At 36.8% G+C, this 25,018-nt stretch overlaps 3 protein-coding genes across 7 annotated transcripts in view; 2 read left to right on the forward strand and 1 right to left on the reverse strand.

The window, feature by feature from the left end:
- Window positions 1–270: 270 nt before the first annotated feature.
- smpd4 (sphingomyelin phosphodiesterase 4) lies at window positions 271–14,660 on the forward strand. 5 transcript variants are annotated; one of them, XM_016277593.1, is made up of 20 exons: window positions 271–330; window positions 726–794; window positions 869–955; window positions 2,583–2,719; window positions 3,268–3,343; window positions 3,439–3,535; window positions 3,673–3,725; window positions 3,859–4,019; window positions 4,103–4,235; window positions 4,326–4,397; window positions 7,043–7,132; window positions 10,425–10,573; window positions 10,754–10,844; window positions 10,979–11,079; window positions 11,292–11,455; window positions 11,520–11,725; window positions 11,837–12,067; window positions 13,331–13,462; window positions 13,554–13,682; window positions 14,005–14,660. In XM_016277593.1, exons 2-20 carry the CDS (start codon window positions 756–758, stop codon window positions 14,326–14,328), a joined length of 2,472 nt encoding a protein of 823 aa, XP_016133079.1. In that variant the 5' UTR covers window positions 271–330; window positions 726–755; the 3' UTR covers window positions 14,329–14,660. The 5 variants fall into 5 exon arrangements, with proteins under 5 accessions (XP_016133079.1, XP_016133078.1, XP_016133080.1 ...); XM_016277592.1 differs by having other exon boundaries at window positions 272–363; XM_016277594.1 differs by having other exon boundaries at window positions 272–363; window positions 3,868–4,019.
- Window positions 14,661–16,650: 1,990 nt separating this feature from the next.
- Window positions 16,651–19,776, forward strand: LOC107589267 (coiled-coil domain-containing protein 74B-like). Its single transcript, XM_016277663.1, has 6 exons — window positions 16,651–16,655; window positions 16,711–16,926; window positions 17,037–17,235; window positions 17,304–17,404; window positions 19,454–19,510; window positions 19,636–19,776. The coding sequence occupies exons 1-6, from the start codon at window positions 16,651–16,653 to the stop codon at window positions 19,766–19,768; spliced, it is 711 nt and encodes a 236-aa protein (XP_016133149.1). The 3' UTR covers window positions 19,769–19,776.
- A 46-nt stretch (window positions 19,777–19,822) lies between these two features.
- LOC107589228 (mediator of RNA polymerase II transcription subunit 15-like) overlaps window positions 19,823–25,018 on the reverse strand; it is a 16,920-nt gene continuing 11,724 nt past the window's right edge. The window contains exons 14-20 of the mRNA XM_016277598.1: window positions 22,569–22,703; window positions 22,421–22,484; window positions 22,268–22,334; window positions 22,018–22,178; window positions 20,499–20,665; window positions 20,298–20,396; window positions 19,823–20,139 (exon numbers count right to left, since the gene is read on the reverse strand). Of these exons, the coding sequence (XP_016133084.1) occupies window positions 20,003–20,139; window positions 20,298–20,396; window positions 20,499–20,665; window positions 22,018–22,178; window positions 22,268–22,334; window positions 22,421–22,484; window positions 22,569–22,703 (830 nt within the window). The 3' untranslated portion in view covers window positions 19,823–20,002. The remainder of the gene's footprint in view (window positions 20,140–20,297; window positions 20,397–20,498; window positions 20,666–22,017; window positions 22,179–22,267; window positions 22,335–22,420; window positions 22,485–22,568; window positions 22,704–25,018) is intronic.

Genomic DNA, 25,018 nt, shown 5'->3' on the forward strand with positions numbered 1-25,018 from the left:
TTGGAAGGAACACACGGTGTAAGGGGTCATTTTCACAGGGACACATTCTTGCGTTCAAAAACAGAATGAAACAGTGGTGAACTGAAAAACTTTTAATATATATATATATATATATATATATATATAAAAAATAATGACATTTATTTTTGTATGTCACCTGTATTTATATAAAACAACACAGGGTCAAAGCTGACATGTGTTATAATCAGGGGTTAAATTGGGCTAGAACAGTCCGCCCTCGCTGTTACACAGTGCTAAGCGGACATGACGTCATAACCAGCGCGTTTGACTCTTCTTGGATCGAAGCGCGGTCTGCTGGAATTTATAGAAGTATTGTTTTTTTTTTTCTATCTTGCGTGTGAGGTAATATACTCAAATTAATTTGGCATGTTTAATATCTGTTTTAAGTGATCATGAATCCGACTGAGCGTTTAGTCCTTTTACAGAGGAAAAAAGAATGTCCAGGCTACACAAAGTTAGCTGATAGTGGAGCTAGCTGGCTAACCTCTAAGCGGTAATATCACAGAAAAATATATTTAGGCAAATTAAAATGTTATGTTAAGGATAGACTGAGAGTGGTTAGTTAAGCAAGCATGAAATACCCTGATTGTTCACTGATAACGCTCACTGGCACTGGAGTGCGAGAAGTACCTCACTAACGTTAGTGATGCTAAATGTGTTTTTGAAATGTGACTGAATCATTATATTGCTGACATTAATTTCAGGTTTGGTGTTGATCAGTGGTCTGAGTTTTCATGGCTGCACCTGCCCTGCAACAGCCCAGTTATCTTCTGGTTAGTACTAGATTCAGCTGTTTATATATTAGATTATATTTCTCTGTCTAACCTTTGTGTCTTGCTGCCTGCAGGCCAATTTAAAGGCAGACTGGACCAATAAACCTCTTCATCAAAGATGTCACGAGTTGAGCAAAATTATAGACGATTACCCTGCAAAGGTATGGTTCTCTGATTTATTACATGCACGCACGAATATTGAAAAACTTTTCTTTTTTTTATTAGTACATTTATGATTAATGTTATTATTTACAGTGTTGTGATACACTTTATAACCATTGCGACTTTATAAAGGCCTTATTTTTGCACCTAAAACAGGCAGCTTTTTGTTAGATTCATCAGAAAAATCTGTTGAGGCAACAGCACCATTGCCCATGTATTGGAGATTAAACGCAGTGTCATCTGCTTTGCACATGGCACTGGACCAGCTGCTGTCCTGCTGGCGCCTCTTCCCCTCACCCTGACTCGACTCAGTGCTGTCTGAATGAATGATGTTTGTTTAGTGTTGAACTCTGTGACCTCTTTTCTCAGATTCATTTGACAGTTTGTGCAAGCCACGCATGCCTGTTTCTTGCTTCATTTGTTGGCTAAGTCGCTTGTGACTGTGAGGCCTTGGATTGCTTAGAGCAGTGTTTCCCAACCTTTTTTTAGTCGCGGCACACTTTGGAAATTTTAACAAACTTGTGGCACCCTACAAAATGAATTTTGTCACAATATTTGAATTTCTAACTTCGATATGATCAGTTGAAAAGCATAGATATTCGGTACAACAGGGAAGAACTGCAGAATATAATGTCATACAGATATTTTTAATATTATTAAAAAAATGTGTCCATCAATGGTGGCCAATTTCTAATGAAGAGACCAATTTATATGACAGAGTTGAATGTAGGCTTTTATACATACGTAAACATTATTTAATTACCATTATAACTAGCTATCTCACAAATTTTTGCTCACTCAGTGTTTTTTTTCTTATTTTACAGTGGGGTAATTTTGGTGCAGTAGCACGAGATAGCTTAATTTCAAACTTTGAATTGAATATAAAATGACAAGTAAGCAGTCAGTAATGAAATAAGAACAAATAAAGAAATTAATAATGATAGCACAAATAAAAAATAACAACAGGCCTTCGAATTAAATAAATTGCTTTTTAGTTTTTCAGGTAGGTCTAACAGTAGGGTTTAGATATTTAACTTTTTTTTTTTAACCAATTATCCAAATAATGTTTAGTCCTAGAAAGCTATTATTGTCAGAACCCGTGAGCGTAACATAGCGGTTAGCAGATCAATGAATGAGAGGGCAGTGTTACCAGAGTTGCCCATATACCACACCATGTTACAGCACAGTAGGGCTATTGCAGACAGAAACAATACTGTACTACATCGATGTTTCCTGTCAGCTCGATTTTTGAGTGGACTTTGCTGTTCCGATGAGCATGAACGGTATACGAGTGGAGCTGAGCGGAGCACACGCATAGAGCGGGATAATACGCAGAGCATCACACCACGTGGAAGTGAACTAATTTTCGTCAGCCGAAATTTCGGTGCATCTCTAATTATTGGCGACATCAGAAATGTATATTATATAATAGATGCTTTTTTGAACATTTTAGCAATTTAAAAATATTTAAAAAAAGATTTTTTTGCATGGCACCCCTGCTCTCGACAGACGGCACTCCGGTTGGGAAACACTGGCTTAGAGGATGGCGGGCGTGCGCCTCTGCTCTTTGTATTAAGTAAGTCATGAAAAGTCTCATTTGTGTTTATATGACATATATTTGATTAGGAGCTGCATGCAATCTTTCCCTGGTTGGTGGAGAGTGTGTTCGGGAGCCTGGATGGAATCCTTAGTGGCTGGAACCTGCGGTTTCTGCAGGCTCGCTCGGCAGAATACAACATCGCCATGGACTTCCTGGACCCAAGGTTCTTTTTATTTTGTTTTTGTATTATTTTGTGGTGTTCAGTATTGTGACTAGTATTACCACTGTTTTTCAGAGTACAAATCATACTACCGTTCAAAATTATAATTGTATTTATTTATTTTTTGCAAAGAAATAAATGTTTTTAAGTGATGATGCATTAAATTGACCAAAGTGACATTAAAGACATTTGTAACGTTATTCAATTTCTATTTCAAATAAATGCTGTTCTTTTGAACTTTCTGTTCATCTAATAATCCTGAAATAAAAAGAACTTGTATCACTGAAGACTGTATTAATGACCGCTTTGCCATCATAGGAATGAATTGCGTATTGAAATATATTTTTTAAATATTCAAATAGTTATTTCCTTTCTAATAATATATCACAATATTTCTGTTTTTACTGTTAAAATAGTTGCAGCCTTAGTGAGCATAAGAGCACAAGTGCTTTTTGAAAATATTAAAAACTCTTACCGACCTAAACTTTTGAATGGCAGCGTAGATATTGAACTGTTGCTCTGTTATCAAATTTTAAATATTTATTCAACAGTGGTCCTATGATGAAATTGGTGTACAAACTACAAGCTGAGGAATACAAGTATGAGTTTCCAGTCAGTTATCTGCCAGTAAGTATATTAATTTAGGTGCATCATCCCTGATTGATTTTGTGGAAATGGCGTTATTATCCGTGTCTGTGTTAATTTGTATTTTGCTTGCACAGGGTCCTATAAAGTCGTCCATTCATGCTGGGGTTCTGCCAGACTGCCCTCTGTTTCACAATAAAATCCAGTTCCCCATGTCAGGCCTTCTATTGCTCAGTACGTCTTGGCTTTTTACAACCTAACTTTTGTATTATGCTATAAATTGTATTATATAAATTATTATAACTGTTACAAAGCTGTTTCATCACTCTGTCTTTCTCTCACATAACATAACTGTTTTTAATCTTTCGCAGATCCTTTTGAATATTATATGTTCAGCTTTGCCTCCAGTCTCATTGCACCAAAGGTAAAAGCTCTCCCGCTGTCATTTTGCAAGAACAAATGTACTGTTTACTTGATTTTCACACCCTGATGGTTATTTAACAGGATTACAGGATCTTATTGGCTCATTATAAGTTCATTTAAATGTTGTTTAATAAACTTTTCAGAACTACCCTCCAGGACAGCATGGGAGTTGCTCAGATAGCGCATATTTTGTGCTTGTCGACACCTATCTCAAGTACTTTCTCCCTACAGAGGGCAATGTGCCTCCATCACCTTTCTCGGACACCAGGGGAACTGTGGCCTCTCCTGCTCCAAGGTATCGTGATGTCATTTAAAAGATCCTTTGACCAGCAAATAAGCTCCAGTTTTATATATGGTTTTATATTCTTCCTGTCCCAGGTCTCCCAATGTGCCTTATGTTGGATATGGTGGTCACAGCACCAGTTTGTTGAAGCGTCATATTACCCATCAGCCCTCAGTCAACGCTGACCCTGCTGCTCAAGAGATCTGGAGATCAGAGACACTCTTGCAGGTAGGAGTTAACACATGTTAACTTATGTCATTTGTGATGAGTGTCCTTCATGGTTTGGCGTGAACTTCATGGTTGTGTGCGTTTCTAAAGGTGTTTGTGGAAATGTGGCTCCATCACTATTCTCTGGAGATGTACCAGAAGCTGCAGTCTCCTCAGGTGAAGGTAAGAATGTGTTAAAGGCCCTCAGACCTACACACTCCCTTCTTCCTCTGCGCACGGCTGGCTGGCTCCAACCCTTCACCCTGCACTGCATAGGGACTGCTGCACAACACCCACCCTGACTCATGCACTTCCTCTCCCTAATTGCACATGTGTGAATGACACACATGTGCTCTGTTTACAAATATACCCTTTGTTTCATAGCTACAGTGTCAATATTTGCATTTTTGTAAGCTTTGGGCAATTGAAAATATGGGAATTTTATTTTAGGTCTATTCTATTATAGATGGTCTCAATGTATGGCTAACAGATATAGTCTAAAAACCCCAAAGTTTTGCCCTTTAAAGCTGGGACTGAATCTGACCTAGTCCTCTACGTTTCCACAAATGTATTATTGCTAGTGCTGTTAAACTGCTGTTATTTATTTGACAAAATTAATAGGAATTTTGAAATCATCACATTTTATGCTAATATTGCTTAAATTAACAAGAAATAACTATTTCTGAGATAGTAGTAGTGATTTTAAAATTGATTAAATAAAAAATTAAATATTTTATAAAAATAAGTCCATAATTGCCATTGACCCAGCTTTTTTCATTCTTTAAAAAATGACTTTTTGCAAAATTTCAAATGTATGTACTACATCATATACTACAAACAGATTGGTTGAAGTATATTATGTGATATATACACTTCTGTTTTCTTTCTAAAAGAAATAGTTTTTTTTTTCTTTATATCTTTATATTTCCTTGTGAATATATTTTTGAGAGTTTTCTAACTAATCCAGTTATCAGCTTCATTTCAGATTGCGCAAGCTCTCGATTTTAAATGTTAACTGAACATTAATGTCTTTTGTAGCTAGCTGGTTGTGGGTACTTAACCATCCTCTCAATCCAGTGCTACTGCTAACACATTTTAACCATATTGCTGATGTATTTCATGTGATTTTGGTCATCTTGAAGTTTACTGAGGCCCCCTAGTGGCTTCTGAACCTTCAATTGAGAACTATTTGTGTAGAACATGAATTTCCCATTAAATTATATTTCCTCTGTGCTCAAGGACTTAGTTAAAATCAACCCAACATTATATGGCTGCTAAACATAGAATGGGATAAAAGAGAAATACAGCTTTTAATTCATGTTTACTTTGTTCTCTGTTGTTTGATGATTTGGGCAGAACAAGCATAGTACACACTGAGCATGCGATTGAAGTGGTCGAGTTATTGCTTCATGTTTGAGTCTGCATGATGCTGCCTACTGGCTCCTTGATATGTCTTCTGTCTTTGTTCTTTGGCTGTGGGGTGTATGCAAGCTTTTGGTGTCTCTGGCTTCCGAGTCTATTTCCCTGTCCGTGTGTTATTTACAGTCAGTATATCAGAGCAAGTCTCCCTCCAGTCAGCCCAGAGCATATTAAGTCTGGCATCATTTATTTAACATCTTTGTGGTGGAGATTATGAACTGGAAGTCACCAGTTTACTGAGAATTATAGAAATGTTTCACCCAAAAAATAAACATTCAGTCGTTATTTAATCACCCTCATGTTGTTCCGAACCTTTATGCTGTTATTTTTCCTATGCAAAACAAACAAAAAAAAAAAAAAAAAGTTTTTTTTATTTAATATAATTTAATTTCATATACCACTGCTCAAAAGTGCAGGGTTGGTAAGATCTTATTCTCACTAAGGCTGTGTTGTGAAATTACCATGAATATATATTTTAAATGAACTATATATATGTAAAAATGTCCATACTATGAACACTATGTATAATAGTTTAATGATTTGGAATGAAATGAGGATGAGTAAATAACAACATTTTTGTGGGGTGAACTGTTGAACTGATGGAAATTCACATTATAAATATGTAATTCCATTTGCATGGACTGAATTTATTTAGCTAAAATCAATAATTTGTCTTAAAAACAGTAAATCGGTGACTCCCATCAGTGTGTTTCATGGTGAAAACTTTAAAGATGCAGTGTCTCCTTTTCTGCTTTCATGAGCTCCGTTTGGTTTTATTTGAAATTATAGAGATTTGACAAAACTGCAAAGCCAAAGGTAATATAACATACTTCATCAAACAGACACTTCACTTGAGAATCAAGGCACAGATTACAAATAATGTTCCTTGGTTGCCTTGACTACATTTTCCAGGCTTCCTGAGGCAAACAATTTGACAGTTTTCTCTGTAGTTTATACTCTAGTTAGCGTCATTCCCAAATTTGTTTTGCTTTAGAAAATCTCAGTACCAGAAAAGCAGTTAGACACCATTTTCTCTGTAATTTTCTTAAGAATATATCCTTTGGTGTATTTTCATCATACATGCAGTTAGAAAATCAAAGCATGCCACTTAACATTACACTAGAGGTTCACAAGTGGTGCGAAAAGGACAACTGCATCATCTTCATGTTCATTGCATTTCTCGTTTGTGGTCAATATCGATTTGTCTCTTTCTTTCCTTTTGTACACCCCCATTTCGGTCCTGGCTATGTCCAACTATTTTTCTTGGATTGCACTCTGTCCTTTTTTCTTTCTATTCTCATGTTCACTGCCCTGCTCCTCTCCCCTTTTCTTCCTTTCCTCCCCCCACTGTGTTCCTCTCTTCCCTCTCCCGTCCCATCCCCTCCACCCGTTTGTGATGGGTCCTTCAGCTGGCGTTGTTGCAGTACCGCCTCAGTATGTCCAGCATGCTGTGCCAACCCCCCGCCCCACCAGGCTCTGGGACCCTCCACACATACCAAGTACTTTTACCTTTTCATTCAGTTCCATGGGCTTCCTGGAGGTAACCTAAGATTAGATAGGAGTTAGACTAGGGGTTGGTTTTAACACTAAAGATTTAGGCAAGTCTTAAGTTGGGAGATTTGGTCTGATTAGAATGTGTGATTGAATTAATGTGACTAATAATTAGTCTTGTGATTTACTAAATTATTAGGATCTTATGATGTTGAGAGCTTGTAAATGTGAGAATTAAAAAAAAAAAAAAAATTTGAAAGCATGTCTTTTATTTATGTTGATTTTAACCCATTTTATGTGATATACTCTTTTTATTTATCTTGATCTTTTTGGGGTGTTTGTTCTTGTGTCTTCAACTATGGAAACACTACTGCACTACACAGAATATGCAGACCAAATTGCCAAGACATCTTTTGTGTGATTGTTTTTGAAAATACCTTGTTTGTATATATGAAGCCTCAAGTATGATAACACATCTGTGGATATCATGTAAGGGGTTCTTGTCAATCGGTCTATGCTGCCTGTTTGCACCTGGTAATGACATCCATCTCAGATGATCTGATCAAAAATGGATAGACGAGACATGACATTTACACCTGGTAGTAACAAACATCATTGGGGGGATGGTCTCGTTTTTGCAGGTTTGTTACCACATTTAGCTTCTAAATTAACATGACATTTTTTTGAAGAGTATTTAAAATGTTATTAACATTTTTCTTTTATTTCTTTTTAAATCATTGTTTTGTTCAAAGTAAGCTTATAAAACTAAATTTTAACAAAAGCTACATCTGTATCTTAGTCTTTCATTAATTATGTATGAACTTTAGCAAAACCAGTGTGAGAGAAAAAAACATTTCATTAATATTTATGTGAGGTTTTATTTGAAGTTGTATGAAATTTATACATAGCCATGGCCAAAAATACTGGCACCCTTGGTAAATATGATCAAAGAAGGCTGTGACAATTAATCTGCATTGTTCATCCTTTTGATCTTTTATTAAAAAAATTCACAAAAATCTAACCTTTCATTGGATAATCAGAATTTAAAATTGGGGGGGGGAATATCGTTATGAAATAAATGTTTTTCTCTAATACACATTGGCCACAATTAACGGCACCCTTTTATTCAATAATTTTTGAAACGTCCATTTGCCAGTTTAACAGTTCTAAATTTTCTCCTATAGTGCCTGATGAGGTTAGAGAACACCTGACAAGAGATCAGAGACCATTCCTTCATCCAGAATCTTTCCAGACCCTTCAGATTCCCAGCTCCATGATGGTGCTTCTCCTCTTCAGTTCACCACACTCAGGTCAGGGAACTGGAATGGCCATAGCAGAAGCTTGGTTTTGTGCCCAGTGACCCATTTTTGTGTTGTTTTTGAGGTTTGTGTTTGGATTATTGTACGGTTGGAAGATCCAAACATGGCCCATTATAAGATTTCTAACAGAGTCAGTCACTTTTTATCTGTTGGTATTTGATAGTATAAAAGATGCCATGTATCTAAACAAGATGTCCAGGACCTCCAGCAGAAATATAGGCCCACAACATTACAAATACAGCAGTATATTTCATTGTACATGCCATTTTATTTTAAAAAATTCACAAAAATCTAACCTTTCATTGGATAATCAGAATTTAAAATTGGGGGGGGGAATATCGTTATGAAATAAATGTTTTTCTCTAATACACATTGGCCACAATTAACGGCACCCTTTTATTCAATAATTTTTGAAACGTCCATTTGCCAGTTTAACAGTTCTAAATTTTCTCCTATAGTGCCTGATGAGGTTAGAGAACACCTGACAAGAGATCAGAGACCATTCCTTCATCCAGAATCACTCCAGATCCTTTAGATTGCCAGCTCCATGATGGTGTTTCTCCTTTTCAGTTCACCACACTAATTTTCTATAGGGTTCAGGTCAGGGGACTGGAATGGGCATAGCAGACGCTTGGTTTTGTGCCCAGTGACCCATTTTTGTGTTGTTTTTGAGGTTTGTGTTTGGATTATTGTACGGTTGGAAGATCCAAACATGGCCCATTATAAGATTTCTAACAGAGTCAGTCACTTTTTATCTGTTGGTATTTGATAGTATAAAAGATGCCATGTATCTAAACAAGATGTCCAGGACCTCCAGCAGAAATATAGGCCCACAACATCAAAAATACAGCAATATATTTCATTGTACACATGGGGTACTTTTATCCCCTTTTTTCACCAAACCCATCTTGAGGGTTTGCTGCTAAAAATCTAATTTTTTAGTTTCACCTGACCATAGAAGCCAGTCCCATTTGAAGTTCCAGTCGTGTCTGATTTTGTCTCTCATAGTTGAGTTATACCTATGATGAAAATTACAGGCCTCTCTCATCTTTTTAAGTGGGAGAACTTGCACAATTGGTGGCTGACTAAATACTTTTTTTCCCCACTGTAGGTGCTGTTTGACAAATTTTTTTTAAAGGTTTTCTGACCCCCGAGACTATTTTCTGCAATTCTCCAGCTGTGGTCCTTGTAGACTCTTAAGCCACTCAAACTCTCCTCCTCACCATGCATTAGGACGATATAGACACACGTCCTCTTCCAGGCAGTTTAGTAACATTTTATGTTGATTGGAAATTCTTAATTATTGCCCTGATGGTGAAAATGGGAATTTTTACTGCTCTAGCTCTTTTCTTAAAGCCACTTCACTAATTTGTGAAGCTCAATTATCTTTTGCTGCACATCAGAAATATATTCTTTGTTTTTTTTCTCGTTGTGATGGATGATTAAGGGAATTTGGGCTTTGTTTTCCCTCCTATTTATATTTCTGTGAAACAGAAAGCCATGGCTGGATAATTTCATGTTCATAATCACCCTGGAGTGCTCAAAATTGTGAATATGAATGGGAATATACTTCAGAGATATTTTACTCATAAGAATTTCTAGAGGTGCCAATAATTGTCCAATGTGTATTTGAAAAAAACAATTATTTCATAATGATATTTCCCCCCCCCATTTTAAATTCTTATCCAATGAAAGGTTAGATTTTTGTGAATTTTTTAAAATAAAATGGCAAAAGGATTAGCAGTGCAGATTAATTTTCACAGCCTTCTTTGATCATATTTACCAAGGGAGCTGGTATTTTTGGCCATGACTGTACCAGTACTACTCTATTGAACTCAGTGGATTTAATCAAGTTCCTTAAATGAACTTCTCTGTCACTGCATGTAAATGTCAGAGAAACCGGATAATACCAGGTATAAATGGGGTCTCAGATGTTATTAATACTCTTAAAAATCTGACTTGTGTTTGGACAATGTCTTAGGAACCCTTCACGCCTTCGGAGGAGCACGTCCTTGTTGTGCGTCTCCTGGTCAAGCATCTGCACGCCTTCTCCAGCAGCCTGAAGCAGGAGTCAATCTCCTCCTCGCCCTCTGCCCACTCCCACAGCAGTCCACTGGAAGAGCTCAAGCGGTGGGTTTTTATCTCTGTCACTTCACCCAAAGAATCAGGCTATAGAACTAAAACATCTGTAAATCTAAGCTGGCATGTCGTAAAGAGGAGCTATTCATCCGATCAGGCACCAGGGACTTGATTGAGCTGTCTTCTGTTTTACTGCTATGTCAATAAGCCTCCACTCTCTGTCTCCCTTAGTGTGGTGGTACAGAGGTTTGTCCAGCAAAAGCTGTATGTCTTCCTGCAACACTGCTTTGGTCACTGGCCTTTGGATGCCTCATTCAGAGCGGTAAATGTCCTTGAGTGCACCCTGATGTTTGGAGCCTACTTTTATACGTTGGCAATAAACATTATGCGCTGTTCAAAACATAGTGAGGGCTAAATGATGTATTAAATTTAATGCAATGTGTTTTTGTTGTTTAGGTACTAGAGACATGGCTTAGTTACATTCAACCCTGGAGATACACTGGGGAAAAAAACAACATGCAAGCAGACGGCCAGAACAGAATTGTTCCCGACAAATGGTATTTTATATATTAGATGCTTGTTAAAAGATTACATGCACTACTGTTCAATAGTTTATACTTTTATTCTTCAGGAATGCATTAAATTGATCAAAAGTGACAGTAAAAACAATATATAAAAAATCTAATAAATGAAACCTTGGTTAACATTTAACATGATAGTTTGTAACGTTCAGATCAGTGTTTACCAACAGGTTCTTTGTCATTCACAGGGCCTCATTTGTGCAGGAGAATCTGCTTATGTACACTAAGCTTTTCCAGGGCTTCTTGAATCGAGCCATGCGCACAGACTTGGTCAATGCCAAAAACGCCCTGATGGTCTTTAGGGTCACCAAAGTCTTTGTTCAACCAAACCTGTCAGAAATGATCCAGAAGGGTAAGTGAGAAAAATGTAATTATGATATGATATATTGCTTTATTATGAGAGTTTGAATCTCCAGCTGAGCAGTTGTTCTTGGAGCCAGAGCATGCCATCCTGCAACGACAGAACCGTGTCTTCCTGACACCTTCACATGGTGGCAGCTTCCTCTCTTCTCGTCAGCCAGTGGGGACCGACAGCATCTTCAAAGTCAAAAGTCATGTTTACAGCCTGGAAGGGCAAGACTGCCAGTACAACCTGATGTTTGGTCCTGATCTACGGAAGAATGTAAGCTGACCGTTAATTCTAGATCTAATTAGTGCTAAAAATCAGTGTTGAGCATGTTATCATGAAACAGAAAAGGATATTATAGACCATGATTACTTCTGTCAATTCCAGGTGCTAAAGCTCATCCAGATTATCGCCCAAGCCCGACGGACAGCTAAACGGATATCAGATCATTCCACTGAAATGGCTGCAAACAACTCTTTTCTCTCATGGTTTGCCGTTGGCTCTTCAGATCATAACAACACCTTTACCGGAGGAGAGATGGACGATATGGGAGAGGGTGTGAAGAAAACTCATGAGTTCCTGGACAAAGCCCTGGACTACCTGTGTCAGATATTCCGGGTTAGTCTATAACTGCTTTTATTTAGGATGTATGTCTGTTCTCCCTTTGTCTGTGTGGGTTTACGCCGGGTGCTCTGGTTTCATCCCAAAGCCCAAAGACATGCAGATGAGGTTAATTGAACATTCTAAAATTGTCCCCGGACGTGTGTGTAAAGACAAGACTTGTGAATGGATCGACTTGTGTATGGATTAAGTGGTTCTCGCCATGAATATAGCCATAGATGCTGGATTGGCATTAAGAAAGAAATAAACAAACATTTAGGATGTGTCATAAGTTACAGTTCAAAAGTTTGGGATCGGTTAAAATTTAAAAAATGCATTTGAAAGTCTCACCAAAGCTTCAATTATTTGATCAAAAATACAATAAAAACAGTAATATAATTTATTCCTGTGAAGGCAAAGCTGAATTTTTAGCAGCTATTATTACAGCGTGACTTTAGTGCCACATGATCCTTCAGAATTGTTCTGATGCTTATCATTATAGCAGAAAATGTGATTCTTTGATTAATCGAATGAACGGCATTAATCTAAAATCTAAACATTATAAATGTTGTTACCATCACTTTTGATCAGTTTCATGTCTTTGCTTATTTTAAGGGTTAGTTCACCCAAAAATTTTAACTGTTTTTAATTACTCTCCCTCATGTCGATCCTAACCCATAATACTTTCTTTCATTGGTACACAAATTAAGATATTTGATGAAATCCGAGAGCTTTCTGACCCTCCATAGACCGCAGCGCAACTACCATGTTAAAGGCCCAGAAACATAGTTAGGACATCGTTAAAATAGTCCATGTGACATCAGTGGTTCAACTGTAATTTTATGAAGCTACGAGAATACTTTTTGTGCATAAAGTAAACAAAAATAACAACTTTATTCAATAATTTCTTGTCTTCCGTGTCTGTCTTCGCTGTGCAACAGTACCACGACTGATGTCACACATACTATTTTAATGACGTGTTTACTATATTTCTGGGCCTTGAATGTGTCAGTTGCGTTGCTGTCTATGCAGGGTCAGAAAGCTCTTGGATTTCAGCAGAAACATCTTAATTTGTGTTGCGAAGATGAATGAAGGTCTTACAGGTTTGAAACGACATGACAATGAGTAATTAATGACAGAATTTTCATTTTTGCTGGTACTATCGCTTTAAGTATTAATTTCTTTCAAAAAAATATATATATATTTTTTAGACCTCAGGCTTTTGAACAGTAATGCATATTTTTTATTTAAACAGTTAATTTTGTTTCATATGTTGTACAGTTGAATGCAGGGCAGCTGTCTCAGCTGATGGTCAATGTGGCGTCTGTAGATGATGAAGGGGCATCTAAACAACTGCCAGACTGCATCCCAAGTGAAAATGGCTTTGTTTTAACAGACCTGGGCAGGTTGCAGGTGAGTTTTTGTGTGCCAGTCGTCTTCAACATATTAATTTTGCTAGTCATAACAGTAATATTCTACAAATTCGATTTCATATTTTTTTCAGATCATCAGTGGTCTTCGCAGGTTTGAAATTGAATATCAAGGAGATCCAGAGCTTCAGCCTATCAGGAGCTATGAAAATGCTTTTTTGGTTCGACTGATGTTCCAGATCTCATCCTTTATTAATGCAAGAGTAAGAATATTGCTTAGCCCCATGGTTCCCAACCCTGGTCCTGGAGGCACCCCAACACTGCACGTTTTGCATGTCTCCTTTCTCTGACACACCAATTTCAAGTCTTGAAGTCTCTACTAATGAGCTGATGACCTGAATCAGGTGTGTTTGATTAAGGAGGCATGCAAAACGTGCAGTGTTGGGGTGCCTCCAGGACCAGGGTTGGGAACCACTGGCTTAGCCTACAGTTTCATCTGAAAATGAACTTCATTATGGTCATTAATGTATTCTTTTCATGCGTTTCACTTTAATCAAATGTGACAATATTGGTTGTGTCCTATAGTTTGGAGACCACATGGAAGCGCTGTGTTCTCGACAGGACCTCCTGGGCAGTATTGGACGACACTACCTGAGCAGTTCCTCAAAAGTGGCGGAGCAGCGGCGGAAGAGTCCGGTGCTGCGGCAGATGAGGGATCGTCCTCAGCGAGCCCGTCTCAGCCTGCGGGTGCTGGCCAGCTATCGCACCCTCCTCATCCTCCTCCTGCTCTACATGCTGTTTGCACTACTATCATTCGGTACTCTCTCCAGCACTGGACTCGTTCTCATCGTCAGCTTTCTATATGAGCTCCTGTTGAATTTCTTTCATGAAAAACTAAAGACTAAGTAAAGGAAGATTCATGATGCCTTTTTTTATATTTTATTTTTTTAATGTCAGTACTAAACTTATAGCGACCTGTTCCCATTAAGGTTTTTATATACAGTATTTGCACTGCAAATGTATTGGTACATTTAATTACAAAAAGGGAATGGGGAATGTCGTATCTAATGCACAGTGTTTTTTTTTTTTCTTTTTTTTATTTACCAATGAGAGGTGGTTAATCCAGCTTTCCAGTCATTAAGTTCATTTATAATGGTGTGTTTTTGCCAATGTGACTGTCAGAACAATCCAAAGTTTGCACTTAACTGACTGTATTTCATTAAATGGACATAATGAATGTCTAATTTGTGTACTAGATTTCCATTGCTGTAGAAACTTGGGTGTGTAGCACATCTCCAGGGAATTTTACATTGAATGAAGTATTGAATTGACTTTGTTAAATCTGTTATATCCCAGCAGAATTAGAGGAAGTAGTGCTGTTACTATAGCCGCCACTACAATATTAAAAGTTCCAGTGGGAGAGAAAGGAATGTACAGTCTTTGAAAACAAATCACCTCTTTCTATGACAACGTGAAAAGGCACTTTTAGGATTTTGGGTAAAACACGAGTTATGACGCTACGTGGTAGTGATACGTCATCCTCGTGAGTGCACGTATGTGATGTAGTGTGGCAATGAATCGAGGGAACTTGTTTCACAGTTCTGCTCACCAAACCTGCATTTTTTTGATCCAAAGTACAGTAAAAACAGTCAAATTGTGAAATACTTTTACTTTTATATAAATAAAATAGAAAAATTATAGAATTATATTTGTTTTCCATTTGAATATATTTTAAAATTAATTTATTCCTGTGATTTCAAAGATGAATTTTTAGCATCATTACCAACATTGCTGCTCAAAAAACTTTTATGTTGAAAACAGCTGAGTAGAATTTTTTCAGGTTTCTTTGATGAATAGAAAGTTCAGAAGAACAGCATTTATCTGAAATAGAAATCTTTTGTAACATTATACATGTCTTTATCATCACTTTTGGTCCATTTAAAGCTTCCTTGCTAAATAAAAGTATTAATTTCTATCATTTATACTGACTACAATTATACTGACTCCAAGCTTTTGAATGGTATAGTGTATAATGTTACAAAAGCTTTTTATTTCAGATAAATGCTTGAAATGGATACACGCGTAGCTTCGCTGCAGAGGAATATTGACTTCTTACAAAGACAGCACAAAGAAACTGGAGAAATTACACGGTGAAATAGATATTTTAAAACGGGAAAATAAAGGAAAATTTATGTTGCGTTCCCTTACATGTTATAGAAATAATGTTTGGGCCTTTTAATGAACGATACATTCATGAGACAACTAAGTGTGCTTCTATTATATGTAAACTAGTGTGCAACAATTATATTTTTCTTGTGCTTCATAGATAGTATTTGTCCGTGTACTTTCAACCAACTTTATTGTTCTTATTGTATTTGACGTAATTCTCTGAAAATGGGACTAGATCAATAATGTTGCCTGTTTTGCTGTTATAATCTCTCTCTACTTGCCTAAATGCATCAGTTAAAAGCATAGTTCACCCAATTCTGTCATGTACTCACACTGTTAAGACCTGTAGGAATTTCTTTTGAAATACATATGAAATGTTAGGCGGAATGACAGGGTCAGTCTTCATTCACTTTCACTGTAAGTAAAGTTGCAATGAAAGTGAATGGAGACTCGGGCTGCAATCATCACTTCTTCAGTGAATGAAAGACTTGCAGTTTTGAAGCAACACGAGAGTGTGCATTTTGAGGTTTAATGAGGATGGGGTGTATATCAGAGCTGATACTCTAGTGTAGTACAGGTTGCCTGGTGACGTCGAGTTGCTGAATGAGGAAAATGAAAGCATGGCGTTTGTAACCTCTGTGGGTGGCAAAGGATCATTTTACTCAGACAAACGTTTTGGTGTTTTGTTTCTGACTGTCGAAAGGAGATTTGTTTAATCAAATGTAAATGTATTTTGCTTACAACAACGTGAAAGAAATAACAGTTTTGAATTTTCAGTTTCAAGATTTTTTTATTACTGTTTATTTCAGATAAATGCTGATCTTTGGATCTCTATTCATCAAAGAATCCTGAAAAAAAAATGTACTTAGCTGTTTTAAATATTGATAATATAAGAATAAGAATAACATAAGAATAATATGAATATAATGAAGAGTAACAATTAAAAATAATTTATAATGTGTAATAATAAATATGAGAATTTTAAAAAAAAGATAAGAAAAATATAACAATATTGCAATCATCATAAATTAAACATTCTCCATTGTGTATTTTTATGTAAATATGTGGTTACAGAGCTGCAGTATAAGCTGATAATGGAGCTTCCAAAGTTGAGCAGTAAAGGTTAAGTGACACTTGTGTTCTCTCTCACATCTTCTCAAACAAAACCATTGGACAGGTGTATGATTGGTACACGTTTAACTTGCACCAAAATTCCACGACAGGATTCGGCCGGAGAATCTGTAAGCATACAGACAGCAACAAGTTCCAGAGAGACGGAAAGAACTATCTGGAACAGACTTTGGAGGAAACCTGCTCACCACAAGCCACAGAGATCAGGTGCTTACAAAACTGCATATAACTTTTTTTATTAATGTAATTTAACCTAATATATATATATTTATTTTTAATTTAATAATAAATTAATAACATTCTTCTTATACCTACAGCAGTCATTTACAATGTAGAGAAACCAGATCAAATTCCCTCACAGCTGACAGAACAGAAGCCAAAGCAGGGTTCATCACTTCTCTACACCCTCTGATGATCCAGTGTAGTCCATCTCAGGCCCCTCGACCTCCCACCCTACAGGAATGTGAGGTCATCATACGCCAGCTGTACAACGCTAACAGCCTGCAGTCCCAGGAGGTGAGATCATATATTTCTTTATGCCTTTCAATATATTACATAATCCATTTTAATTTGTCTTCTCTTAGATCCAACGTGTGAAAGCTGTTCTCAAAGACATTGTATTCAACAAGAAAATAATTACAGAGAATTACATTTTGACCAAGGCTTATCTTGCTGATGGTAAAAGGTAATTTTGTTTTTCTTTGCATCTCACCCCAAAATCAAAGGAAAATAAGAAAATTGCAAGAATATATATATATATATATATATACCAGTATATATTTTCCAGTGATTGATTTGTAAGTTTTATTGTAAACATGAATAAATGTAATTGTGTACAATCATTTACTTTAACAAAAAAAAGATATAAATACTTTAAAATGTATCTCTTATATTCTGATTCCTTAAAAAGACTCAAACAAAATACATCTAACCCATTTGTAAAAACCAGTTTTAATAAGGCATGAGTCACAGGCTGAGCTGGGAGAAACGCCGGTACCATCTCAATTCTCTCCCATTTGGGGTAATGCATTATTTGTTCCAGGGAAAATCAGACATGGGCTTTAAGCTGTGGTTACAGAAAGGCTTAGAGAAGATTGTAGATCTTTATGAAGATAATATACTGATGCTCTTTGAAACTTTAAAGAAAAGATACAAAATTCCTCAGTCTCATTTTTTAAAGTATCTTCAGAATCGTAATTTTATACGATCTAGGACTCATTCATATCAATGTCCTACAGTTTAGAAGAAATGGTAAAGTTCCCAATGCTAAATACAAAATTTCTACGCTGTATAGCAAATTTGTTAATGCTTCCAAAGAATCTACAAATCATAAAAGATTGGCTTGGTTTGATGATCTTCAGATGGAGGTTACAGAAAATGAGTGGGAAGAAAGTTGTGTTCAAGCGCAAACATTGTCGATCAATACTCGTTTTAAACTAATCCAGTATAATTGGATAATGAGAACTATAACACCGGAAAAGTTGAATAAATTTAATCGAAATATTTTGGACATTTGACTTACAAGGGAACATGATTTCATTGCATTTGGCAATGTGAGTACTTCGTCCTTCTGGAAAGAATTAGTAGGTGTAATATCTAAAACTAGAGGTAAAGAAATCCCGGTTTGCCCTAAAATCTGTATTCTTGGTCTTCTTCCACCCGCCTGATCTTTGAAAACATATGAACAGAAGTTTGTAAACCTGTGTCTACTACACGCGAAACGCCTGATTGCCATTCACTGGAAAAGTATTCATGGTCCATCTCGGACACTCTGGATTAAAGAATTGTCTTGTATAACAATGGAAAGACTAACTTACTCAAACAAAAAATGCACATATTTTACAAGATCTTGGTCTCCTTCCTACGTTTTTTAGATTAGAATGGACTGACTCTTGAGTAATACCAAATAATGTGATCATGCCCAAGTGTTTAATGACAGTTGACTACTGTGTGAACTGTGTTTCTGATTCATTTTAACATTTTTTGTTTTTCATTGGTAATTACATATGCTGAACTGTCATTTTCTTAATGCATTTTACAATAATGGCCCTTTATTTTTTTATGTGTGTGTAAATGTTTCTTATGGCTCTTATGTCGGGGGTAGTGTGGGTGTTCTTTGGTTGGAGTTTGGTTACAGTTACATTGCCATTCACTGGAAAAGTATTCATGGTCCATCTCGGACACTCTGGATTAAAGAATTGTCTTCTTGTATAACAATGGAAAGACTAATTTACTCAAACAAAAAATGCACATATTTTACAAGATCTTGGTCTCCTTCCTACGTTTTTTAGATTAGAATGGACTGACTCTTGAGTAATACCAAATAATGTGATCATGCCCAAGTGTTTAATGACAGTTGACTACTGTGTGAACTGTGTTTCTGATTCATTTTAACATTTTTTGTTTTTCATTGGTAATTACATATGCTGAACTGTCATTTTCTTAATGCACAGAACAATAATGGCCCTTTATTTTTTTATGTGTGTGTAAATGTTTCTTATGGCTCTTATGTCGGGGGTAGTGTGGGTGTTCTTTGGTTGGAGTTTGGTTACAGTTACAATATATATGTAATTCCTTAATATTTTGAAACAATAAAAAAAAGTATCTAAACAAAATGTATCTCTTACATTATGGTAAAAAGATCAGAGTGACTTCACAAAGTTTGAGCAAATATGATATAGTTTTCCAATATATATTCAGATGGCCTTTCACCCTTACCTTCATATTTTGGCAGAGCTGACAAATCAGACACATTTCCTCAGCTTTCTCTCCAAACATTACCTAAAGGACTGTAAGTCATTGCTTGTAAATATCTGTATATAACATGTATATTATATATATATAGTTTCCAACCTGACTGACATAAACAGTTCAGTTTTGGAGATATGAACCTTTGCTCTGTTACTATTTGAACAGACCTGTGTCTCAGGCTAGTAAAGCAGAGAAAGCGATCCTCCCTGCCCTCAAACAGCCCCTCAATAATGTTGCAGACAGACACGGGAGGACTCAGGCTGTGCAGAGACGTCGTCTACAGAGGACTATGCGCTGAAGGACCAGTCATGTGGTTACGTGACTTCTGTGCCACACATTTCAGACTGAAACAGCAGTTTAAATGTCTTTATTAATGAAGCAATGCACAAACAGTTAAGGCCTTAGTGTACGGGACTAAACAAAACAGATTATAATTCAGGTAAATAAAAAATGACTAAGTATTAATATATTGCCATCATTCCATAGAGGTGCAAGGATTATACTGGGCTGATAGTGCTGATGGGAATACATTCTAAGCAGCTGAAAGGCAAGCCTGCCTCACGCTTTGAGCCCAGGTGTTCAGCAGCGCCGTCACCGAGTGCTTGTCAGGAAGCTGAAGGAGTTTAGAGGTCATGTTCTTATGCACACTCTGCAAGAAGGGGTTGGCCTCTGAGGAACAGAGAGAGGGAGGTAAGGAAGTGATGAGTTACTGCGTTTCACAGCCTATGGATTTTCATTTAAATTGGGAGCTTAAGAGTGTTTGCATTTTAAAAGGCAGCCTAAGATAGCATGCTGACATTTAATGCACAAATCAGGCTTAGACTCACCATACTGCTGACCGTCATCTTCCCAGTGGGGGCTCTGATCGGGGTAGTCCGCTGGAATGCTCAGCTGAAGAGGGGGAACACTGGGAAGATTTTTATCATCTAGACAAAGACAATGACAGGAATGAATAGACCCAATATATATATATTTTTTTTTTTTTACATCTAAAGGGCGCATATAGTGGGCACGGGGCCTGAACTGACCTAGTTTACATACGAGATGCACCGTTCCATTGTTGCTGCAAAAGGACGGGTCTAGATTGACCAGGAATTTGGAATGAAGACGAGCCACCTCCCCTTGAAGTATGTTAGGGATGGTCTGGCGCTCGTCATCATCCAGCTTCCGTTTACGGGAAGGAATTGAGGGACCCCTGGAATTAAAGATTATGCATTTTAATGTTTACATTTAAGAGCTAAGGCTGGGTGGTATATATACACCATACACTGCTTTTCATTTTTAAACTCAAAACTATATATTGTGAAAAGCTTAATGAGGTTATTAAAAAAAGCATTTAATACATATGTATAACATGGCTATGTAATATAAACTCCATTATAAAATTACTACTATTGTGATATAACGTTTATAATAGATATTATCATTCGAAAGTTTTTAGTCATTACGTTTTTTTTTTAATCAAGTGACTAAAAAAAACTAAATGCAGTTCTTTCAAAGTTTTTATTCTTCAAAAGAACCCTTCTAAAACTGTTTCACTGTTTCTACAAAAATAATAAAAAGCACCACTGCTTTCAACACTAATGATAATAAGAAATGTTTCTCAAGCATTGTTATATATTATATATTAGAATCATTTCTGAAGGATCATGTGACACTGAAGACTACAGTAATGACTTGTGAAAATTCAGCTTTGTCAAAGAAATTATATTTTAAAATATAGCAAAATAGAAGTTATTTAAAATTGTAATTATATTTCACAATATTACTGTATTTTTGATCAAATAAAAGAAACATTCAAAAACATCTGAAAGGTAGTGTTCATTATATACCACAAAAGCAATGCACTGATTATTTAAAATGTAGGCCTGTTATTTGTAAAGTTTTACATTAAAGGGATAGTTCACCCAAAAATGAAAATTCTGACCCTCCCATAGACAGCAATGTAATTACCAAGATCAAGGTCCAGAAACGTAGCAAGGACATCGGTAAAATAATCCATGTGACATCAGCGGTTCAACCAGTTTTACGAAGCTACGAGAATACTTTTTGTGCGCAAAGGAAAAAAAAAACACAACTTTATTCAACAATTCGTGTCCAAGGAGCCACGCGGCGCAGCTGACACAGAATAGAATACGTTGTTTACGTTCAGCGGATACTCTCCAAAATAGTGCTAGGGTGGAGACGAATTGTTGAATAAAGTCGTTATTTTTTTCTTTGCGCACAAAAAATATTCTCGTAGCTTCGTAAAACTATGGTTGAACCCCTGATGTCACATGGATTATTTTACAGATCTCCTTGCTACGTCTCTGGACTTGGGAACATTTCAGTTATATTGCTGTCTATGGGAGGGTTAGAGAGCTCTCAGAATTCATCAAAAATATCTTAATTTGTGTTCTGAAGACGAACAGAGGTCTTACGGGTTTGGAACGACATGAGGGTGAGTAATTAATGACAGAATTTTCATTTTTGGGTGAACTATCCCTTAAAGGAAGATAACCGACTTAAATGAGAGAAAATACTGATTTTTTCAGTTGTTGATCTTACGTGATTGGGGGTCCATGAATTGCTGTCATAGCAGGAGCAAACGTGCGGTAAAGTGAATGGTTGAAAACCGGGGAGCGGATGTTGGCCAAGACAGCATCCAGCAGCGGCTGGCACAGGTACTGCTTTTTGGTAGAGGGCACTGGAGGAGGGGGAGGAGTCGGCTGCAAACCAAAGTCAGACGTCATTGTAGAAATTGGTTAAACAATAGAACTTAACTTTGACTCCCTATCTTGAAACGAAAGTTACTTACCACTGCCATGTCATTCTTTAGTTTCTCCAATGCTATTTCACACTTCTGTAGTGTTTTAAGTGGACATCTAGTGGAGGACAGCAATAACATAACCTTAATCACAAGACAAAGATCAGACACTGGAGACAATATTCAGCATGTCTGGTTTCTTACCTTGTGTTGGGGTCAGTCAAAATGTTGAGCAAACTTTTCATTTTGCTCAAATCCTTCTTCCTATCTGTAAAGACCAAACATAAACCATGATCTTTAAGATCCAAGTGGGAAAAAAAATCAGCATCAAAAGAGAAGAAATCTCCAGTACCTTCATTTTTGTCTATTTTGTTAATCATTCTGCGCAGCGGCTCGATATATTTTGACAGCTGCTTCAGTTTGTCCATGTAAAGCTGGTCCTCAGATTGTGAGGCCCCTGCTGGGCTCATTACAGAGCTTGGATTGCCTGTAATCCAAAAAATAAAGAAATAAAATAATTATGATTGCAACAAAATTACAATTCTGGCCAGCAGTGATAAGTAAATAATAATTTTTATGTCTAATGTCTAATTAAATATAAAATGAAATAATTGTTATGTCTAAAAATCTATCATTTTAAATGTTACAATTGAATTTAGGCATCACAAAATTATAATGTGCAGTATTAAAATGAATTTTGAGATTTACTAAAGATTACATTCAACAGTGTGACTGAATTGGTCAGTTTTTAAAGATTATGTGAGAAATAGATGAAGGAAATATAAAGTCCGAAATTCTAGTCCGAAATTTTCACACATTAACAAATAAATACAACCTCACATTGTGTCAATCACGTTTACACACTGCCTCCGAAACTTTCATCCATCATAAAAAAAATTCGGACCAGGTTCGATTTTGATAGGAAAAGATGACAAATATGAAAAGAAAAGAAAAAAACGCATACAAAAATTTCGGACTCAGACCTTAAGTGTAGAAAACACGGAATGTATAAAACAAGTATGCACAATTAAATATTCAATATTAACTAATAGGCCTGGGCGATAAAACTGTATCGATATTTATCGACGGTACACCTTCGATAACGATATTAAAAATGTTCAATATAGTGCACGATATAGACACGTGCTATGAGTGACACAGACAGCACACACGAACACGAACATGAGTGCTGTGCCTGCCTGTGATGAGGAGATTGTGAATTAAAAAAAATTAATATTAGTCGAAATTAAAATAAACATTTGCATTTGAATGCTAAAATAGTCCAAATCGAATGTTAGGTGTGCTTCAGGGAGCGTCATCAGTGGCGCATGAGATGCGGTGATGATGTTGTAAGTGATGTTGTAGTTTAACGTTTTGTTAGTCTAGCCCACGAGACGCGCAGTTGCTGCGTTATTCATTCAAAATGTTAGAGAAATATAGTAGCTCAATGCGTAGAAGATCTTGATTAGGTTAAAACCAAACCCAAGCCATTCACACAGAACGCATATTCAGCGCATTTTCTAGACAGACAAATATGACTGCTGCACTCGCTTCACACAAGAGATGTATAGAAAGCCATGCAAAGTTAAACCAGTTTAAACCTTTAGAAAACACATCACGAATTTGTGGAGGTTTATTCCTTTTCACTGCGTCTCATATGTTTTTAAAGGCAATCTGTGTGAATGGCGATTCGGCTCTTTGTATTAAGCAATGCATAAATACGTGATGCTGTTTTGTTCACAATTGTTTATGCAATTTACAAAATTATATTTGATTTATATGAGATAATTTAGACGTAATGCACGTTTTTTTATAGACAGTCATTTCCTTGCATTGACAATTTAATGTGCTGCATTATTTTGCTCATTGCGCCCTCCTGTGGCCTCGGGAAACAAGCCAAAAGTTTAAAGGGATAGTTCACCCAAAAATTAAAATTCTGTCATTAATTACTCACCCTCATGTCGTTTCAAACCCGTAAAACCATCGTTCATCTTCGGAACACAAATTAAGATATTTTTGATGGAATCTGAGAGCTGTCTGAACCTCCATAGACAGCAATACAACTGAAATGTTCCCAAGTCCAGAAACGTAGCAAGGAGATCTGTAAAATAATCCATGTGACATCAGGGGTTCAACCGTAATTTTACAAAGCTACAAGAATAATTTGTGCGCGCAAAATTAAAAAAAACGACTTCATTCAACAATTCGTCTGTAACGTAGTTTGTAGATCGGGAAGAAGGAGGCGGGAACCGGCGAACATTTCAAACAAAACTTTAATAATAAAATAAACACAAAACAGCGCGACAGCCCCTCGCGGACAACTGTCGCGCACAAACAAAACCAAAACACAAAATAAAATCCAGGCCTGGTCCTCTCTCGTCTTTCACTGTCGTCACTCCTCCTTTGTATCCTTCCGGAGCTCCTCCGTGAGACTCGAGACCGGTGAGTGGTGCAGGTGTCGCTCATTATCAATTACTCCACTGGCCTCGCTCCGTTCCCACGGCTCTCGGCCCCGCCCCTCTCGTCACATCGTCTCCTCCGCATCACCCTGTAGGGCCATTTTGGAGAGTATCAGCTGGACGTAAACAACGTATGCTGTTCTGTGTCAGCTGCGTCACACCAGATCTGTGTCCTACGTTGTTGTTATTTGATCTGAACGAAAACGGCGTATCCGTGTGACGCAGCTGACACAGAACAGCATACGCTGTTTACGTCCAGCGGAAACTCTCCAAAATGGTGCTACAGGGTGGCAGGGTGGTAAGGGGAGGAGACTAATTGTTTAATAAAGTCTTTTTTTTTTTT

The sequence above is a fragment of the Sinocyclocheilus grahami genome, unplaced genomic scaffold (assembly GCF_001515645.1).
Source record: "Sinocyclocheilus grahami isolate Dianchi unplaced genomic scaffold, SAMN03320097.WGS_v1.1 scaffold114.1, whole genome shotgun sequence".
NCBI lineage: Eukaryota > Metazoa > Chordata > Actinopteri > Cypriniformes > Cyprinidae > Sinocyclocheilus > Sinocyclocheilus grahami.

What these genes read in the sequence shown, in the direction of transcription:
- smpd4 (XM_016277593.1), top strand. Translation starts at nt 756, where the DNA reads ATGGCTGCACCTGCCCTGCAACAGCCCAGTTATCTTCTG. An exon ending in TAGACGATTACCCTGCAAAG is followed by an intron (nt 956 to 2,582) that starts GTATGGTTCTCT and finishes ATATTTGATTAG; the next exon opens with GAGCTGCATGCAATCTTTCC. An exon ending in AGAATTGTTCCCGACAAATG is followed by an intron (nt 11,080 to 11,291) that starts GTATTTTATATA and finishes TGTCATTCACAG; the next exon opens with GGCCTCATTTGTGCAGGAGA.
- LOC107589267 (XM_016277663.1), top strand. An exon ending in ACAGCCTGCAGTCCCAGGAG is followed by an intron (nt 17,236 to 17,303) that starts GTGAGATCATAT and finishes GTCTTCTCTTAG; the next exon opens with ATCCAACGTGTGAAAGCTGT. An exon ending in TATCTTGCTGATGGTAAAAG is followed by an intron (nt 17,405 to 19,453) that starts GTAATTTTGTTT and finishes ATATTTTGGCAG; the next exon opens with AGCTGACAAATCAGACACAT.